The sequence below is a fragment of the Ascaphus truei genome, chromosome 15 (genome assembly GCF_040206685.1).
Source record: "Ascaphus truei isolate aAscTru1 chromosome 15, aAscTru1.hap1, whole genome shotgun sequence".
Taxonomy (NCBI): domain Eukaryota; kingdom Metazoa; phylum Chordata; class Amphibia; order Anura; family Ascaphidae; genus Ascaphus; species Ascaphus truei.
The window spans coordinates 2,705,782-2,722,702 of NC_134497.1; the positions used below are offsets into that span (position 1 = coordinate 2,705,782).

At 44.5% G+C, this 16,921-nt stretch overlaps 1 protein-coding gene across 3 annotated transcripts in view; it reads left to right on the top strand.

Annotated features, from left to right (window-relative positions):
* The window catches only part of PREX1 (phosphatidylinositol-3,4,5-trisphosphate dependent Rac exchange factor 1), a 299,489-nt gene that overhangs the window by 123,795 nt on the left and 158,773 nt on the right, over nucleotides 1-16,921 (top strand). For 2 of the 3 annotated variants that reach the window (XM_075571278.1, XM_075571280.1), the window contains exons 6-9: nucleotides 4,127-4,288; nucleotides 10,550-10,683; nucleotides 11,894-12,009; nucleotides 13,987-14,136. In XM_075571278.1, coding sequence (XP_075427393.1) covers nucleotides 4,127-4,288; nucleotides 10,550-10,683; nucleotides 11,894-12,009; nucleotides 13,987-14,136 — 562 coding nt within the window. The remainder of the gene's footprint in view (nucleotides 1-4,126; nucleotides 4,289-10,549; nucleotides 10,684-11,893; nucleotides 12,010-13,986; nucleotides 14,137-16,921) is intronic. The other variant, XM_075571279.1, reaches the window with a different exon arrangement.

Below are 16,921 nucleotides of genomic sequence, written 5' to 3' on the forward strand. Positions count from 1 at the left end.
CCTCACCACAGGGACACTGCCACCGGCAGCTTCGCCACCAAGGTAAGTCCCTAACCGTAGTTCTTACCCTAAACCCCCTAATACTAATGCTGCCCCTTACCCTAAAAACCTAACCCCCTTACCCTAAAGTTAACCACCTCCTTACCACTAAATCTTACCCCCTGATACTAACACTGCCCCCTATCTAAGCTGAACCCCATTCATTTCTGCTCCAGGGACCCCCTGCTTCCCGAGATACAGACCCCCAATGGGGGTGACGGTATGTCGGCAAAGTTTAAAGCCCCCGCGTCACGTGGGCCAATAGGAATCCGAACCCGATGACATCACAGCTTCCTATTGGCCCGCAGGACGCGGGGGCTTTGAAACTCCGTCGTTACGTGTGCGCTGCGAGTCGAGCGCTTCTAAGGTAAGTTTTATTACTGTTTACGATAGGGGGTTAATTTAATAGGTTTTAGGGTAGGGTTTTTTTTAGGATAAGGCACCTTAGCAGTGACGTGACCGGTGGCGGCGGCGGAATATCGTAGCCTGTAACAGGATTGCCAGATTAGGTAAGAATATAGAATGATACATTGTCACAAGCTTTACATATACAAATAAGAACAGAAAGAGGGGGGGGGGGAAACCTTGCGCTAAGGAGTTTTATTGCCGCCTTGTCTCCGTGTTTCTGGAAGATTTGAAGGAGCGGGTGAAAGGTAACGTTTCCGTATTCTCTGTGTGGCGCTGACCCGATCGTAACACTGACAAGCCAGCTCTCCCGGATCAGAGATCTCACTTTCGATGATGTAATGTCAGCAAATTAAAACCAGATGCTCGTGAGGCAGTGAAAGTAGGACATAAAAAAATAAATATATATATATTAATAATATAATACAAAATCCCTGTCCCAAAGACACCAGGAACAGGATCTGTATTCGAGGTGTTATTTATGCCCAGATTTCCTTAAACTTCAGCATCACATAGTAGTGCCGAGCACCTGAAAGGTACTTTCCTCGCTGGACCTTTTTTTAAACACGAGTAAGAGGCTGGGGGTCTCCTGAGCTGAACCGCATTGAATTTCAGCTCCAGGGACCTCCTGGGTCCTGATTTACATACCAGGAATAGTGCCGCCCGAGCAATGAAATATCGTTCGTGTGTTTTTAAAATAAATCAGTTCTGTTGTGTTAGATAATACTTACTGTATTTTTAAATATCAAACTCTTAATCCCATTTTTTATGAGTTTCAATATACTGAGCATCCTTTGATTCCTACAGCAGGCTTTATCCCACCTCCCCCGCAGTGCAAGATCTTTGTAACACTTTCCTGTCTGTGAGCATTTGTTGCCAATGTTCCCAGCAGTTTCAGCTGCAAACTGTAACAATAGATAATGTTACCTAAGTAATATCAGAATACATTGTAGCTGCTGAGTTAAACTCACTGAAACATTGATTGAAACTGAAAGGCAGCCATTTAGTAAACCCTGGGAAGCAGGAACTTTGCTGATCGATCACGGGAGAAGCAATCGATTGGCAGCTTGTTTTTTTATGTGCCCCTTTAAACTTCCCGCATGTAGCTATTTTAAAGTCTTTAACGGTATCTAAAATGACATTCCAATAATCTTGTGGCCCTTCTACTGCTAAATATTTTCTGACCTGGCCCCTTTGGAGACCTGGTGGGAGAGCCCTGGTCTGATGCTTTGTAGCAGATGGAGAATTGGCAGTATAGTTAGGCCAGAACTAACCCTATACATGTTCCAATCCATATGTTTCTGTGCGTTCCCATAGTGCTACCATCTATAGCCACCTATGCACCTGATACAGAGTGTTGTGTTTCGGATCTGTGTTAATGTGTCTTTGTCAGAGAAGATGACTGTGACGGCTTTTAATAAAGGTCACGCCCTGCATTAGCCCTACCTGTCAGTAATACACCTGTATATATATATATATATATACACACACACACACACACATACAATACCAGTGTATTACTGACAGGTAGGGCTAATGCAGGTGTGACCTTTATTAAAAGCCATCACAACGACCCCGACTGTCACAGTCATCTTCTCTGACAAGAGAGTTTACCCCGGGTCCCTGCAGTGCTGGAACCAGGCTTTACAATACATTATACGCACGCACACACACACACACACACACACACGTATAAATATATATTTTTTATTATTATTATTATTGTAAAGCCTGGTTCCAGCACTGCAGGGACGCGAGGTTAACTCTGTTCAGGAGAAATGTGGCAAAGTTTCACGTGACTTTCCCTGTTACTGTTTCATTTTCTCTTTTCATGTTGCCCGTTAAACCCACTAACTGGGGCTGGATCATAATGACCGGGCCGTATCCCTCCATTAATGTCTCCATGCTGTGGCGTGAGGAGGGCGGCCATGTTAGTTCTTTGGCTGAGAGAATTCCAGCCAGAGCCAGTGGCAATTCCAGCCAGTCATTGCCAGCCAGTTCCAGCCTGTACCAGCCAGAGCCAGTGGCAGTTCCAGCCAGTAACAGCCAGAGCCAGTGGCAGTTCCAGCCAGTCAGTGCCAGCCAGTGCCAGCCAGAGCCAGTGGCAGTTCCAGCCAGTCAGTGCCAGCCAGTGCCAGCCAGAGCCAGTGGCAGTTCCAGGCTTGAGAGTTCTTAGCCCCTGAGTGTCAGTCTGTTGGGGTCCCTGAAGCGGTGCTTGTTACACACTGCGTGGGAGCAGAACATGGAAAACTTTCTCACGTGGGTCCCCGCACCTAGGTATAGAGGGTATTCCCAGTTACCCCAGGTGGAACAGTGTGTGTTATGTACTGACAGTTGTGGATACTTCTTTTTCCAATAAATTCATTTGATTAACTCTGTTGTCCTGTCTGGTGTATTGATCCCTGGCGGGATAGCCCCACCCTTCCTGGTGGGATAGCCCCACCCTCCCTGGCGGGATACTCCCGCTCTCCCTGGCGGGATAGTCCCGCTCTCCCTGGCGGGATACTCCCGCTCTCCCTGGCGGGATAGTCCCGCTCTCCCTGGCGGGATAGTCCCGGTCTCCCTGCCGGGATAGTCCTGCCCTCCCCGGCGGGATAGCCCCGCCCTCCCCGGCAGGATAGCCCCGCCCTCCCTGGCGGGATAGTCCTTATCTCCCGTGACAATGATCATTCAGCATTTTCTCACAACCCCAATGGGTGGAGACTTTTCTGCTTCCTTCTGGGTTACACTCACATTTGGATATTGTAATTCCTTTGTTACTACGTTATATGTTTGTTGTGATACATTAGTATCAGACAGAATGCGCGCTGATGAGATACATATGTTTTGCTGGCAGATTTGATTTTATGACGGTGGAACATACGACTAATTGTACTTTTTATAGCACTAGTCTAAACTAATGTAAACTACACAAATGTTGGTTAATTACCGAGTTCCGATTGTGTAATCACGATGTGGCATTTTTATTGTTTCATTTCTCTTTCCTTCTATTTCATAATGTGCTTGTGACTGTAATATGACTTTCTAAGGAAAAGAAACAGTCATTTGCATGAGTTAGGCCCATGTTTGCTAAGCGATGCTATGCCATAAAACACCTTCCTACGCTGGAAGACCTCTTTTGGCCAATTCAAAGGAATATGGCCGCCGCTTCCTTAGGCCTTGGCCATGTTTAGCGCTTGCTGGCGGAAGCGTGCTGACGCGCGCTCCCGCTCAGCACTGAGCCCCTACAGTCGCAATTAGAGCGGCTTTAGTAGGGGCTCACCTGCGCTTCCGCGTGCTTGCGGAAGCGCAGGTCTTAGGGGAATTTTAAATTCCCCTGCTTGCCGGCGCGACAGGCCGGTCACGTGAGCGGTTCGCCCAATGAGGGCGAACCAGCTCTGTGACGTCACTGGCCCGCCCCCAGCCAGTGACGCGCCCACCCCCGGCCCGCCCCCTGACGGCTGCTGACAGCGCGTGGGGTAAGCAACCGCAAGGCCAGGGAAAGCACCCGCTTTCCCTGCGCCTCAGCGCGCCTCAGCACGCCAGCAGGGAGCCTGGCTGAGGCCTTATACTCTTTCGGTTGATGCTTTTGTGCTGCGAGTCTCTGTGTCTTGTGCTGAGCTGTGTAAATCTCACTTTGCCGTTGGGAAAACCTGGGTTATTCTTAATGGTAAAATTAATGGTTTGGTTTTCTTATTTTAAGGAGCTGGCGAAAAGGACCCCGACCAAGCACCCTGATCACCAAGCAGTCCACAGTGCCTTGCAGGCCATGAAGACCGTCTGCACCAATATCAATGAAACGAAGCGGCAGATGGAGAAACTGGAGGCGCTGGAGCACTTGCAGTCTCATATAGAAGGCTGGGAGGTGAGAGAACGCGCTCTTACTACCCATTCTGCGTCACTTTAATGGGCGGTACTACCCAGCGGGTCACCAAACCCAAAGGAACAAGTTTCAACAAAGCGCGAAGCGGCCAAAATTCTTCTCTGACACCGTTCCTTCCATTTAATCACCATTAAAGCAGCGGTCGCCCAGCCTCACCCCCCCCCCCCCATTATTGGAAGAGGGGGGGGGGGAGGCTGGGGCTGAGCTCTGCTATTTGTAGCCCCCGTTTCCCGAGATGCATGTTGGTGAAGTTACTGGTGTCTGTGGCAGGGCCGGGGGGGACACAAACTAGCCATTTCCACCTCCTGCTTCCCGTGGTCCGATAGGAACACACAGCGTCATCCACTGCACCTCCATATTAGCCACGTGACACGGGGGATTGGAAACCCAGGAAGTACCGTCCGTTCCCTGCACCGCTGAGCATCTCCGGGCGGGGTCGCCGCCAGAACTGAAAATAGCGCAGGTCAGCTGCCGGGACCAACGGGACCCCATCCTTTAACCCTTTGGGTGCCCCAATATGTTGTCGCTACGTCAAGGGGTCTGGCAGGGGCGGCCATCTCCAGTCCTCAAGGGCCGCCAACAGGCCAGGTTTTAAGGATATCCCTGCTACATCACAGGTGGCTCTGTCAACAATGGAGCCACTGTTTGAGCCACGTGTGCTGAAGCAGGGATATCCTTAAAACCTGACCTGTTGGTGGTCTTTGAGGACAGGAGTTAGCCGCCCCTGGGCTATGGCTTCTGTAGAGTCCCGCGTCCCCACGGAGCACCGGACGCGGTACCAAGTGAAAGGTAACGGAAGGAGGATTCTTCTATTTCCGGGCTCTGGTGCCACGGCCGCTCCGGCATTCAAAGGGTTAAAAAATTATATATTAGCAAAAAGGCAGGGGGGGGGGGGGTGGAATGAACGTGGACTCGTTTCCAGGAACACCGTGGCCAGGCCACTGCTTCTGTTTGGCTAATGACTGCATCATAATCACTGTGCAAACTAAAAACAAAACAAGAAGAACAATTGCCCTGGTTTTGAGCCCTGGCAAACAGTCTTATTACCTAAAGATAAAGATGGTAAAAAAACGCCCACGGCTTTTGTTTACCGTGCGAATGTATTATTACACGCACCGCCGGGCTCCGTTCTCTTCTCTTTTAGGAGAGACTTGCCCTGTAACCAGCGTCCTCCTGCCCCCTTTGTCAGGGCAAACGCCTGTTGTTACAGCGGGAATTATTCCGTGGCAAACTCCTGAAGAGCGATTTCATTACGGAGCTGCCATCTTTTAAATGCCCAATTACTGCGATCTCCCACGGTCTGCGGTCACGGACATTGTGTTTGGATTAGGGGGTGTTGGGGAATTGGTATTTAAATAATTTAGGGTCATTACTGCAAGGAAAGGTGGGGACGTTTATTTATTTTGTATCATTCAACATGAAGCGTTTTAGAATAAGACCGCGCCGAACGTTTACGCGGCACAGTGCCACTCACATCCCGGCGCACTACGGGCGCTACTCTGCGTTTGGGAAACGCGTTTTAAGGCCAGACGGATGCACTTTGCACATGTAACCTTTAAATATCCAAAAGAAGAGCGGTCAGTCTCATTCCCTGACCCGAACATCCGAGGGTTGCGCTGAGCGCTTTCTTTCCACTGATTCACTGGGTGACGTGAATGTAAAACAAGCCGCGGCACGTTACCCGCTGTGTAAAAAGAGCTACATTTGTTAAACTTTAAAACCAAGCTCTTTGGACTTGGTAAATTAAAAAAAATAGTAGTGGTAATGTGAGGGTTAAAAAAAAGTGGGGGTTCCCTTAGTACCATCACACAGTACTTAAATCAGCATCTCTGGCTATGAGTAGTAGCATAATAGTACCCTGGCTATGAGTAGTAGAATAATAGTACCCTGGCTATGAGTAGTAGAATAATAGTTTCCTGGCTATGAGTAGTAGCATAATAGTACCCTGGCTATGAGTAGTAGAATAATAGTTCCCTGGCTATGAGTAGTAGAATAATAGTTCCCTGGCTATGAGTAGTAGAATAATAGTTCCCTGGCTATGAGTAGTAGCATAATAGTACCCTGGCTATGAGTAGTAGAATAATAGTTCCCTGGCTATGAGTAGTAGCATAATAGTACCCTGGATATGAGTAGTAGAATAATAGTTCCCTGGCTATGAGTAGTAGAATAATAGTTCCCTGGCTATGAGTAGTAGAATAATAGTTCCCTGGCTATGAGTAGTACAATAATAGTTCCCTGGCTATGAGTAGTAGAATAATAGTCCCTTTGCTATGAGTAGTAGAATAATAGTTCCCTGGCTATGAGTAGTAGAATAATAGTTCCCTGGCTATGAGTAGTGGAATAATAGTTCCCTGGCTATGAGTAGTGGAATAATTGTTCCCTGGCTATGAGTAGTAGAATAATAGTTCCCTGGCTATGAGTAGTAGAATAATAGTTCCCTGGCTATGAGTAGTAGAATAATAGTTCCCTGGCTATGAGTAGTAGAATAATCGTTCCCTGGCTATGAGTAGTAGAATAATAGTTCCCTGGCTATGAGTAGTAGAATAATAGTTCCCTGGCTATGAGTAGTACAATAATAGTTCCCTGGCTATGAGTAGTAGAATAATAGTTCCCTGGATATGAGTAGTAGAATAATAGTTCCCTGGCTATGAGTAGTAGAATAATAGTTCCCTGGCTATGAGTAGTAGAATAATAGTTCCCTGGCTATGAGTAGTAGAATAATAGTTCCCTGGCTATGAGTAGTAGAATAATAGTTCCCTGGCTATGAGTAGTAGAATAATAGTTCCCTGGCTATGAGTAGTAGAATAATAGTTCCCTGGCTATGAGTAGTAGACTAATAGTACCCTGGCTATGAGTAGTACAATAATAGTTCCCTGGCTATGAGTAGTAGAATAATAGTTCCCTGGCTATGAGTAGTACAATAATAGTTCCCTGGCTATGTGTAGTACAATAATAGTTCCCTGGCTATGAGTAGTACAATAATAGTACCCTGGCTATGCATTAGTTTCCTGGCTATGAGTAGTACAATAATAGTTCCCTGGCTATGCGTAGTACAATAATAGTTCCCTGGCTATGAGTAGTAGAATAATAGTACCCTGGCTATGCGTAGTACAATAATAGTTCCCTGGCTATGACTAGTAGAATAATAGTACCTAGGCTATACATTAGTTTCCTGGCTATGAGTAGTAGAATAATAGTTCCCTTGCTATAAGTAGTAGAATAATAGTTCCCTGGCTATGAGTAGTACAATAATAGTTTCCTGGCTATGAGTAGTACAATAATAGTTCCCTGGCTATGAGTAGTAGAATAATAGTTCCCTGGCTATGAGTAGTAGAATAATAGTTTCCTGGCTATGAGTAGTAGCATAATAGTACCCTGGCTATGAGTAGTAGCATAATAGTACCCTGGCTATGAGTAGTAGCACAATAGTTCCCTGGCTATGAGTAGTAGAATAATAGTTCCCTGGCTATGAGTAGTAGAATAATAGTTCCCTGGCTATGAGTAGTAGAATAATAGTTCCCTGGTTATGGGTAGTACAATAATAGTTCCCTGGTTATGAGTAGTACAATAATAGTTCCCTGGTTATGAGTAGTAGAATAATAGTTCCCTGGTTATGAGTAGTAGAATAATAGTTTCCTGGCTATGAGTAGTACAATAATAGTTCCCTGGTTATGAGTAGTAGAATAATAGTACCCTGGCTATGAGTAGTACAATAATAGTTCCCTGGCTATGAGTAGTGGAATAATAGTTCCCTGGTTATGAGTAGTTGAATAATAGTTCCTGGCTATGAGTAGTACAATAATAGTTCCCTGGTTATGAGTAGTAGAATAATAGTACCCTGGCTATGAGTAGTACAATAATAGTTCCCTGACTATGAGTAGTAGAATAACAGTTCCCTGGCTATGAGTAGTACAATAAAAGTTCCCTGGCTATGAGTAGTAGAATAATAGTTCCCTGGCTATGAGTAGTAGAATAATAGTACCCTGGCTATGAGTAGTGCAATAATAGTTCCCTGGCTATGAGTAGTAGAATAATAGTTCCCTGGCTATGAGTAGTAGAATAATAGTACCCTGGCTATGAGTAGTAGAATAATAGTTCTCTGGCTATGAGTAGTATAATAATAGTTCCCTGGCTATGAGTAGTAGAATAATAGTTCCCAGGCTATGAGTAGTACAATAATAGTTCCCTGGTTATGAGTAGTAGAATAATAGTTCCCTGGCTATGAGTAGTAGAATATTAGTTCCCTGGCTATGAGTAGTAGAATAATAGTTCCCTGGCTATGAGTAGTACAATAATAGTTCCCTGGCTATGAGTAGTACAGTAATAGTTCCCTGGCTATGAGTAGTAGAATAATAGTTCCCTGGCTATGAGTAGTAGAATAATAGTTCCCTGGCTATGAGTAGTAGAATATTAGTTCCCTGGTTATGAGTAGTAGAATAATAGTTTAATAGTTATTAATTTGGTGGCTCTTTTTTCTGCACTTTCTCTAGTTCCATAATGTCTTTTTTATGAAGTGGTGCCCAAAACTGTACTCTATAGTCAAGATGTGGTCTTAATGCTTTATTCAGTAGTATAATTATGCTTATTTCCCTTCCATCCATACTCCGTTTATTGCAAGATAAGATCTTGTTTGCTTTTGCAGCTGCTGCCTGACATTGGGCACTATTGTTAAACCTACTCTCTACAAGCACTCCTACATCCTTCTCCATCAAGGATTGACCTAATTTTGCCCCATTTAATTTGTAAGTCCCCTGTTTATTCTTGTTTCCCAAATGCTTAACCGTACATTTATCTGTATTAAACCCCAACTGCAATTTACCTGCCCAAGTTTCCAGTCTCTCCAAGTCCTTGTAGAGAGAAATTACATCCTGCTCTGATTCTACTACCTTACACAATTTAGTGTCATCAGCAAAGATGGAGACTTTGCTCTCTATACCGACTTCAAGGTCATTAATAAACCAGTTAAAAAGCAGGGGTTCCAGTACCGATCCCTGAGGTACTCCACTCACAACTTTAGCCCTACCTGAAAAGTTCCATTTATGACAACCCTCTGTTGTCTGTCCTTTAACCAGTTTTCAAGCCAGGGGCAAATATTTTTACCGAGTCCAATTTGCTTTATTTTGTACACCAGCCTCTTGTGTGAAACCGTATCAAAAGCCTTTGCAAAATCTAAGTAGACCACATCAACTGCATTACCCTGGTCTAAATTCTTACTTACCTCCTCAAAGAAACAAATAAGGTTAGTTTGGCAAGATCTATCCTTCATAAATCCATGCTGACTATTACTAATAATTTTGTTTTCCATTAGGTATTCCTGAATATTATTCCAAATTAAACCTTCATGTAGTTTCCCTACTATTGAAGTCAGGCTTACAGGTCTGTAATTCCCCGGTTGTGATCTAGCTCCCTTTTTAAATATAGGCACCACATCTGCTTTACGCCAATCTTGTGGTACTGAGCCTGTGGAAATGGAGTCCTTGAATATTAAATGTAATGGTTTGGATATTACTGAAAATAGCTTCTTTAGACCCCTTGGGCGCATGCGCAGGTGTCCTAGATAATGCCATTGCGTAATAATATTATAATAATTTCTATTATATAGGGCTGCAGGGTACGCTGCCCTGTACATTGAATTTTGAGAGGCACATGCTCCTGTTCTAAGGAGCTTACAATATAATTTTTGTCCCTGAGTCAGAATTAGCTGGCACTGGACGTGGTATGGAGTCACCCAGAAAGTAGGTTTCCTCAATGCTTTGCTTTATGACATTGGAAAGGGCAAAGACGAATGTTTTCCGCAGACAAAAGTTCTTCAGAGATCAGCATCTAATTACTGTATAGAGGACAGGTTCTTAAAGCAACACTTCAAACAATGATCTTACTTTTGGGGAAGATATATAGGAGAACACAATGGATTCAGACAATCCTAAATATTTTATGTGTATGTGTGTATGTGTATGTATATATATATATATATATATATATATATATATATATATATATATATATATATATATATATATATATATATATATATATATATATATATGCGCGTGTGTAGTAATGTATGAATATATATTCAACATCCAATCACACAGCCCACAAATCATTTTTTCTAACATTGTCTGCTAATGTCATTTATTGATTTGTTATAGATGTCATCAAATAGTTTTTTCCTACAGAAGTAGATCTCATGCAGAATTACTTGGGAAATGCAGTAAACAACATCTCTTTGTCTTGGTTCAGGGTTCCAATCTGACAGACATCTGCACCCAGCTTCTCCTCCAGGGAACTTTATTAAAAATATCTGCTGGAAATATTCAGGAGCGAATGTTTTTTCTGTTTGACAATCTTCTTGTCTACTGCAAGAGGAAATCCAGGTAAGCAGGTGACTTGATGCTTATACGTCTAAATGTTACATTCCAGCCATCTGATAACGGGGTACGGTGAGGGTCTTGGGGGCGCATCGCTAACGAGATCCTAGGGCTATTGTTACGGGAAATAAGTGTTACAGGAAGATAGAACAGGCATTCAGTAGAAGGGGTGAGTGAAGCTTTCTCCAAAGTTTATGAATCTTGCAAACTTTGGATATTCGAGGGTGACAAATGTTCCCCTAGAGTCAGCCATATGACAGGCCACATTCGGCAACTTCTGCTACACGCGAAGCGATAATAATGGAGGCGACAAATTCAAATTGGGTTTTCGAAAGATTAAAAAAGTTCTCTCTTTAAAGCTGCAGTCCAAGCAATATCCTGCATGTTTTTTTTTAAAATAAATTAGTTCTGTACTATGAGAAAATACTTTTTTTTTTCACAACGCCGAATGACATTTTTTATGTATTATAATGTAAAAAGATTTTTTTTGTTTCTATAGAAACCATTTACAAAGTCACATCCACTTCCTCTTCTGAAACAGGCTCTGGCACACCCCTTTTTTGAGCCCTGCCCTCTCTAGCAGTGCACCAATTATATCTTCCCCACAGAACTTGCATCTTTGGTCCTCTTCTGCTGCACTGACAGCCATTTCGTGAACTCCCCGAGCTGAATCTTCGCCGATCGATCGGCAACTTAACAAATTTCTTATCATTGTGTGGACTGTATTGGTGCACATATTAAAGGGAGGGGGGGGGGGGGGAAGGCAGCTTGGGCGGCTGCTTTAAATAGATGTATCCTACATCTTCCCAAGCTAGGGGAAGACAACATCAAGCATATGGAATAGGGCGCCATGAATCTGTTTAGAGTAGCGGACATCAGCACACTGCGGTTTCTTTCTGCTGGGAATTGAGAACCCCAACTGTTATTAAAACAAACAGAGATCCTCGTGGGGGAAGTGAAGCACAGCCGATCCAAAAAAGGGTGCACAGCATGGTGGCGCAGGGGATATACCTCTGACGTGTTTCGCGCTAAAAATAACGCTTCCTCATTGTTCATTTGTTTATTACTACCAGACCTCACACATTGATGCACTTGGTTTGGAGGACACTCCTCCTAAAGCGCTATTATTAAAACAAGTTGTGTCACACACCGATATACAATGTATCATACTAGGTACATTGAATGTGATGGTTCCTATTCTAATTTCCCCATTTAGAGTTGCTGGGAAGAAATCCACCAAACGGACCAAGTCTTTCAATGGCTCCCTGTACATATTCCGGGGCAGAATCAACACCGAGGTTATGGAAGTTGAGAATGTGGAAGATGGAACAGGTGAGAGATGCCTTGGATATGAGACATGAAATAGTCGTGTACTTTCTAAGGGATTTATCCCGACGTTCCAGCTTTCAGAGAGTACTTTGTTGCTATGGAAATACTCATGTAACCGGTTTATATTATAATGGCAGGAGATTCAGCGGTTAACATGTTTTTCCAGGACCTAACTCTGTCTGGTGATAGCCACGTACTCCATCACAGGTCCCCAAGAACCCCCAAACAGGCCAGGGTTTAAGGGTATCTCTGCTTCAGCACAGGTGGTTCAGTCAAAATGACTAAGCCATTGATTGAGCCACCTGTGCTGAAGCTGAGGCATCCTTAAACCCTGGCCTTTTTGGGGGTTCTTAAGGACCGGGGTTGGGGACTCAGTCTCTCTCTGTCTCTCTGTCTCTCTCTCTGTGTCTCTCTGTCTCTGTCTCTCTCTGTGTCTCTGTCTCTCTCTGTGTCTCTGTCTCTCTCTGTCTCTCCCTCTCTCTCTCTTTGTCTTTCTCTCTCTGTCTCTCTCTCTCTCTCTCTCTCTGTGTCTCTCTCTCTATGTGTCTGTCTCTGTCTGTCTGTCTCTCTCTGTCTCTCTCTCTGTCTCTCTCTCTGTCTCTCTCATCACTATTCTGAGTGACATAAACAAAGCAGCACTATGTCTAATTGTGAGATAAGATGAAGGGGACGAAACTCATATGAAACCTTCATTATTAAGGAAGTTATAACGTGTATGTGAATATAATAAATAATATCAGTTTGTGCCGTCTCGTCTAACAATATTCTGTTAAAGGGACTTAAAGGGACTTAAAGGGACTCCCTTTCCTCATGTTTTATGTCTGAAGCGCTTATTCCCACTATGTGCAATAATATTATTCTGTATCACAGCTGTGCCGCGCTATATAAATAGAGACATACATACATTCATACATACATACATACATACATACATACATACATACATACATACATACATACATGTTTTTACCGGACATGCTTTTCCTTGAGCCTTTTCACCGCTGCCACTATTTTCTACGTAACCCATTCAGCGCAGATCATTATATGAACCTCTGCCGCGCTCGAACCACCTGCTCCTGTTTTTGTATTATTCCACCTGGCCAAGATTGTCTCGATGTGCATAGGTAATAAGTACCGGTTCCTTTTGTTAGGGGTTTTCCTGTTCCTTTCAAGTTAAATCATATTGTTAGGGGATTTGTAAAATTGAAAAGCATTTCGAACATGTGCTTTATAGTATCAACATATCAAAGTGTGTATTAGTATTGTGAGACATTTTTTTTGCCATAATTCGTATTTGCCGCAAAAATAAATTTTTTTGTGGCATTTTCTAATATATTACTGAATTCGTTAGTTTGAAAAAGAAAGCCACGATTTATTGATTTACTTGAGTTTACGTCTTGTTAAGTGTTTACGGAATCGTCCAAGCTCAGTAACGATGCGTTAAGTGCGTTTTTCAGCCGTAACGAGCCCGTGCGTTACTATAACGGACGTTAGTGCGAATGCCATGCAAATGAGGCGTTCCCTGTAACAGCGCCGATCCCACAGCGGATTGTTATTTACAGGGTTATTTTCCTCTCCCGTCTTCTCTTTTTGTTACTTTAATTAAACTCGTATTCTGCGCCTGCGCGGGAGTAACGCCGCCTTTGAGTGAGACCGGCGTAACGCCATGTTATTTGTAGCTAACGCCAGGCAGTGCTAACGTCACATGGCGTTAAGCGTATGCTAATGAGATGACCAACGAATGTTGGTTTTGCGTATATTTATCTATGTGCATTGGCGCTAACCTCAGGGAAGCCGACGGACGCTACCAGCCCAGATTAACCGGACCCTTTTGGATGTACCCCTAGGGGCTTTATCTCTATCCTAGATGGGTGTATTAAAGTAAATGTATTCTGACATGCTAGGTGCTGGACGCTCTCTGGTTCTGGTTGAGTGCGAGCCTTGTTGACCGTCGGTTCTGTTGGTCTTTGTGCTTTTCAGCGGACTATCACAGTAATGGCTACACGGTGACCAACGGGTGGAAGATCCATAACACGGCCAAGAATAAGTGGTTCGTCTGCATGGCCAAGACTGCCGAGGAGAAGCAGAAGTGGATGGGTGCGGTGATGAAGGAACGGGAGCAGAGAGGTAGTAAGTTACTAAGTTACCATCTCCTGGGCAACGCCGATATCCTTACATTTCCTCGTGTGTCTCGGCACTGATGTTACATTCGCCGCACCGGCAGCCGATATTTATACTGGTGTCTCCGCATGTGATTTCGTACTTAAACCGCTACAACACGTGCGGGGTGGAATGTTACATACTTACTCCTGATGTGGGACCCAGTATGTTTCATCCTTATTACATGTTTCCCTGGGAGGAGTTGTAGAGGTATCCAATCTTTATTTATTTTTAATGTTCATTGACATTTTGTCTTCATTTTTCAACAACTGCGTTGACATTTTTGCCCCGATCCCACCCAAGATGCACCAAATCGTGATACGCTTTAGTGCTAGAAATGCTTAGCTGGCCTCTTTGGCACGGCAGGGGTTAAAAGAGCTTGTGCCAAGCAAAACTTAACGCAATGAACGGTTAACCATAATGCATCAAATCCTGCCGGGGCAGCGCACTAACTGTAAATCCTAATGGGTATTGATTGTAATATTGATGCATTATTAAAATTGCCATTCAAACGGCAATAAAATGAGAAGCTGCTTTTATAAAGTTTGGAAACCAGCTGAGTTCCCGTCACTTCTCTGTGGAAAATAAAACCTTTCTGTAAGTAATGAGTTTGTTGCCTGTGATTTGCACGCCTGTGATTTGCACACCCGTGTTTTTATGGCACGAGGCGTTAACTTCAGGGCTGCTCTTTATTATTCATCCGGGCAAGGAACCATTTAGCATGCGTGGTGACCAACTCAAGGGCTACCAACAGGTCAGGTTTTCAGGATATACCTGCTTCAGCACAGGCGGCTCAGTCAAAGACTGAGCCACCTGTGCTGATGCAGGGACTGATTGGTCCACCTTTGCTGAAGCAGGGATATCCTGAAAACCTGACCTGTTACTAGCTCTTGGGAACTGGAGTTGCTCACCTCTGTTGTAGACCGTGCATAGAAAATGAACCTTTTCAGATCACTATTATGGCTTCTCAGCCCCCACACATGACCCTCTTTAGATACATTTGCCAAATGTCCTGTTCAGTAACTCTGACTTTAGGGCTACTCTGTATCGATCGCATTACAAGTCACGGCAGGAGTTGCCCCCTGCAGGGTTCGTGTACCTTGGGTATCAAATTCTCGCTGCCCTGTACCGAGCTATGCACGGCTTGAAGGTCTCCGGCTTCAAAATAGGGGAGGGGGAGGCAAACCGTTCTCAACATGGTTGTCTGGTGCTGGTTCAGAAGACCTAAGAACCCAAATCATCCAAGGGATGAATGTGAGAGAGTGACCGGCCGCACACCGTAATTTATAGCTGGAGTCACAAAGACCCCCTTCTTCAGGCTCGGAGATCGAGATGGGTGAGATGGGTGAGATGGGTGACTTGCAAGCTGTGATGCTCAGAATATGCTCATGCCAGTATCTGATGAACCGTTACTAGTGAACAAATTCATTATCACACACTGGTACACATACATGCAGTCCAACACACTGGTACACATACATGCAGTCCAACACACTGGTACACATACATGCAGTCCAACACACTGGTACACATACGTGCAGTCCAACACACTGGTACACATACATGCAGTCCAACACACTGGTACACATACATGCAGTCCAACACACTGGTACACATACATGCAGTCCAACACACTGGTACACATACATGCAGTCCAACACACTGGTACACATACATGCAGTCCAACACACTGGTACACATACATGCAGTCCAACACACTGGTACACATACGTGCAGTCCAACACACTGGTACACATACGTGCAGTCCAACACACAGGTACACATACATGCAGTCCAACACACAGGTACACATACGTGCAGTCCAACACACTGGTACACATACATGCAGTCCAACACACTGGTACACATACATGCAGTCCAACACACTGGTACACATACATGCAGTCCAACACACTGGTACACATACATGCAGTCCAACACACTGGTACACATACGTGCAGTCCAACACACTGGTACACATACGTGCAGTCCAACACACTGGTACACATACGTGCAGTCCAACACACAGGTACACATACGTGCAGTCCAACACACTGGTACACATACGTGCAGTCCAACACACTGGTACACATACATGCAGTCCAACACACTGATACACATACGTGCAGTCCAACACACTGGTACACATACATGCAGTCCAACACACTGGTACACATACGTGCAGTCCAACACACTGATACACATACGTGCAGTCCAACACACTGGTACACATACATGCAGTCCAACACACAGGTACACATACATGCAGTCCAACACACTGGTACACATACATGCAGTCCAACACACTGGTACACATACGTGCAGTCCAACACACTGGTACACATACGTGCAGTCCAACACACTGGTACACATACATGCAGTCCAACACACTGATACACATACGTGCAGTCCAACACACTGGTACACATACATGCAGTCCAACACACTGGTACACATACGTGCAGTCCAACACACTGGTACACATACGTGCAGTCCAACACACTGATACACATACGTGCAGTCCAACACACTGATACACATACGTGCAGTCCAACACACTGGTACACATACGTGCAGTCCAACACACTGGTACACATACGTGCAGTCCAACACACTGGTACACATACGTGCAGTCCAACACACTGGTACACATACGTGCAGTCCAACACACTGATACACATACGTGCAGTCCAACACACTGGTACACATACGTGCAGTCCAACACACTGGTACACATACGTGCAGTCCAACACAC